Source organism: Cryptotermes secundus, unplaced genomic scaffold, assembly GCF_002891405.2.
Source record: "Cryptotermes secundus unplaced genomic scaffold, Csec_1.0 scaffold586, whole genome shotgun sequence".
Classification (NCBI taxonomy): Eukaryota; Metazoa; Arthropoda; class Insecta; order Blattodea; family Kalotermitidae; genus Cryptotermes; species Cryptotermes secundus.
This window is the reverse complement of record NW_019725009.1, coordinates 192,159-195,043: the sequence shown is the minus strand read 5'-3', so window position 1 is coordinate 195,043 and position 2,885 is coordinate 192,159. Positions and strand designations below refer to the sequence as shown.

Here is a 2,885-nt window from a genome sequence, read left to right as displayed (position 1 = left end):
CATTTTGGCGGCAGTAGATGTCGTAGGGGTGACCACAGAATTCATGAAGTTATTCTAAGAACTGGCTGGTATGTAGTGCACGAAAGCAGAGCTTAGCTGGCTCAAAAAAAATATTTATGGTCATCCCTCGAAACGACCACCAAGGTCAGTACGATAAAATGGCGTCAACTGGAGCGATAATACATGAAGGAATGAGTTCTTTCCCCCCCCACACACACACACACACACACCAGTATCGTCATAGGGGGTGACCATAGTGTTCTGCCTTAATTCGTGACGTTTTTCTAAGAGCTGGGTGCTATGTACTGTGCGAAATCAATCGACCTTGCAAGAATAAATTTTTGGACATCCCTCTTCTAAGAATTCCAATTGAGTGTGTTAGTGTGGCCAGCTCAGGGCAATATGATATTATAAACACAGCACATATCACGACTCTGCTGTTTATAACTTCATAGGAAAGAAAACACGCCATTCATAACAGTTTGAACGAGGAAACCGCTCGCAAGAGCAACAGGAACTTTGCTGCAAGACAGGCATATGTAACGATGACTTAGCGCAGATAAAGTCGTGTCTCATTATAGATAGTCCTTGTGACAACAGGCCAGCGAAAAATCTAACAATCTACAGCAAAACCATCAATTATTATGGGCGTTATAACATAGGTGTGCAGCTGGACGAAACATAGACGTCGAACCCCCCCAGACGATTTAAATACCTGACGAAACATACACGTCAAACCACGCTGAACGGTTAATTTGATGTATAATACCAACATTTGGCTGGACACCCTAAGGATCACTATGAAACCCTCAGTCAGGATAGCGAGTGTTGCAGCAATAATTTGAACTAAGCACCTCCTTCATACAAGTCAGACACAGTTCACTTGCTGGGAAGGAAACAGAATGACTGTTAATGTACATGAAAAATAACGGTCACACTATGTGAGAAACCAAATAATAAGAGGCAATACAACTACTAACAAAAATAAGCTGCCAAGGAAATGAAGAATAGTGTGGGAGTCAAGGTGACAATATGCAGCTCCTGAGGGTTGAAGGGCAGCCAATTAATCAAATGGAGTTACTCTGAGCTGACTATTTCAACACTTACAATACGAAGTAAGCAAGTAATATGTAACACATTATATGATCCTTGGAAGGAGAGGGAACTTTCTGAATTTACGAGTATATGTTTGTGCAGTTTATTGTGTGACTATTGGAAAAGCATAGTTTAACGATGATTAGTTAATCTTTGTGATGATTCTTAAGAAACATATATAATATAAGTGTTGATACAGAACAGTTCCCAGTAGCCTGAAAAAGTTCCAACAAAAAAGTGAGTATAGCAGGTATGTATTCACACTTCTATAAAGTTAATGGAATTATTCAATTGCCATTAAACAAATAAGCATAACAATGCCCAGAGGAAGATGGTTTACTTAACAACGTCAGTAACTCAGCCTATGTAAAAAGGACAAACGATTGTTGAGTAGTGAATTATAAAAGCTAAGAAAACAGAAATGACCAATATTGATTGAGTAAAAGTACAAAAATCCTCAGTCAGGATAGCTGATGCCCTGGCCAAAATTCAAACCAAGTACCTCTCAAGTACAAGTCAGAAGCATCATTGCTCGAGCCATTTGTCTAGAAGACGTAGAAGTGGGAATGGACTGTTTCAGTCTCCAGGCTAACATCAAATTTGCCAGAAAATGGTAAAAATCAGTGCTGTAGTTGGTGCATGACAAATGAACAGTGTCTCTGTAAAAGACATCTAAAAGGCATCACAGGTTCAAAGGATAGTGTTAAATCACTGGAAGACAATGAATGCAGCAGATGACTTGTACCATTACAGAACAGGGACAGTGCAAGGCAGGTACAGGAAGTGCACTCTCATTATTAACATGCGTTAAAAATGACTGCAGAGAAAGTTGGAATTTTTGGTGGCTGTCATAACCTCATCACATAACAACTGTGAATTTCTCAGGATAATCATGGAGGACCGTCTTGTGCTTACTGTACAATCCTGAGTCCTTATTCCTTCAGATGCCCCACTTTGAGAAAGCTGTACTATGACCAAGAAGGTTGGTGTAGCAGTAATGCTCTAGACTTGTATTTTAGAGATCTTGGCTGGGATACCAGTTATTCTGACTGAGGATTTATGTGGCTTTCCTCAGTCCCTCCAGGGAAATACCCGAAAAGTACCTCAATTAGGCAACGACCACTTCCTTCCAAATCCTTTCTGATTCATTATTCGTCAGCCATCTTACCACTAGATGCTATACAGACTACAATACTGACAGCATCATAAAAACTATAACTCTATTACTTGTAATAGTGATACTGCACGGAGAACAGCTAAGTGAAGTTTTGAAGTCACTACTTAGTCCATAGTTACATAGCTTTCTTTGATGCACTTTTTTGCAGCTGATCTTTATTTACATGTGGTAGTGATGAACAACAACTTACAACAGACTTTGTTTCATCTACAGTCTCCTTAAGCCCAATGAGCTGTGTCTGCAGCTTGTCCTTGCTGTCTTGCAGCTCCTGTGTCTCAGCTTTAAGACCTGCCATTGCTTTTTCCATTCCTGCTTTTTCTTCCTCTAGATCCTTGCTGAGCTTCTCCTCCCGAGCAGTCAGCTCTACAATCTCACGTTCATTTTTCTCTGGCACGTGCTCCAGCTCATTCAACTAAACACAATGTCGGAAGTTCTATAAGGAACATGTTATGTTACTTGAATATTAACTCTTTCAGTGTCAAGTAGTTCTATGGGTTATACAGAACCTGAGAGGTTAATTCATAAAATTATATAAATCATAGAAAATATCTTGATTTCCAAGTGAGAGCTGATAATCAAATAGCTTGCATGAGAGAGACGTCTCTCTCTAGAT

General features: G+C 39.8%; 1 protein-coding gene across 2 annotated transcripts in view; it reads right to left on the bottom strand.

The window, feature by feature from the left end:
• Positions 1 to 2,885, bottom strand: part of LOC111863206 (structural maintenance of chromosomes protein 4) — a 52,408-nt gene that overhangs the window by 37,191 nt on the left and 12,332 nt on the right. For both annotated transcript variants that reach the window (XM_023849305.2, XM_023849303.2), the window contains exon 8: positions 2,463 to 2,684. In XM_023849305.2, the coding sequence (XP_023705073.1) occupies positions 2,463 to 2,684 (222 nt within the window). The remainder of the gene's footprint in view (positions 1 to 2,462; positions 2,685 to 2,885) is intronic.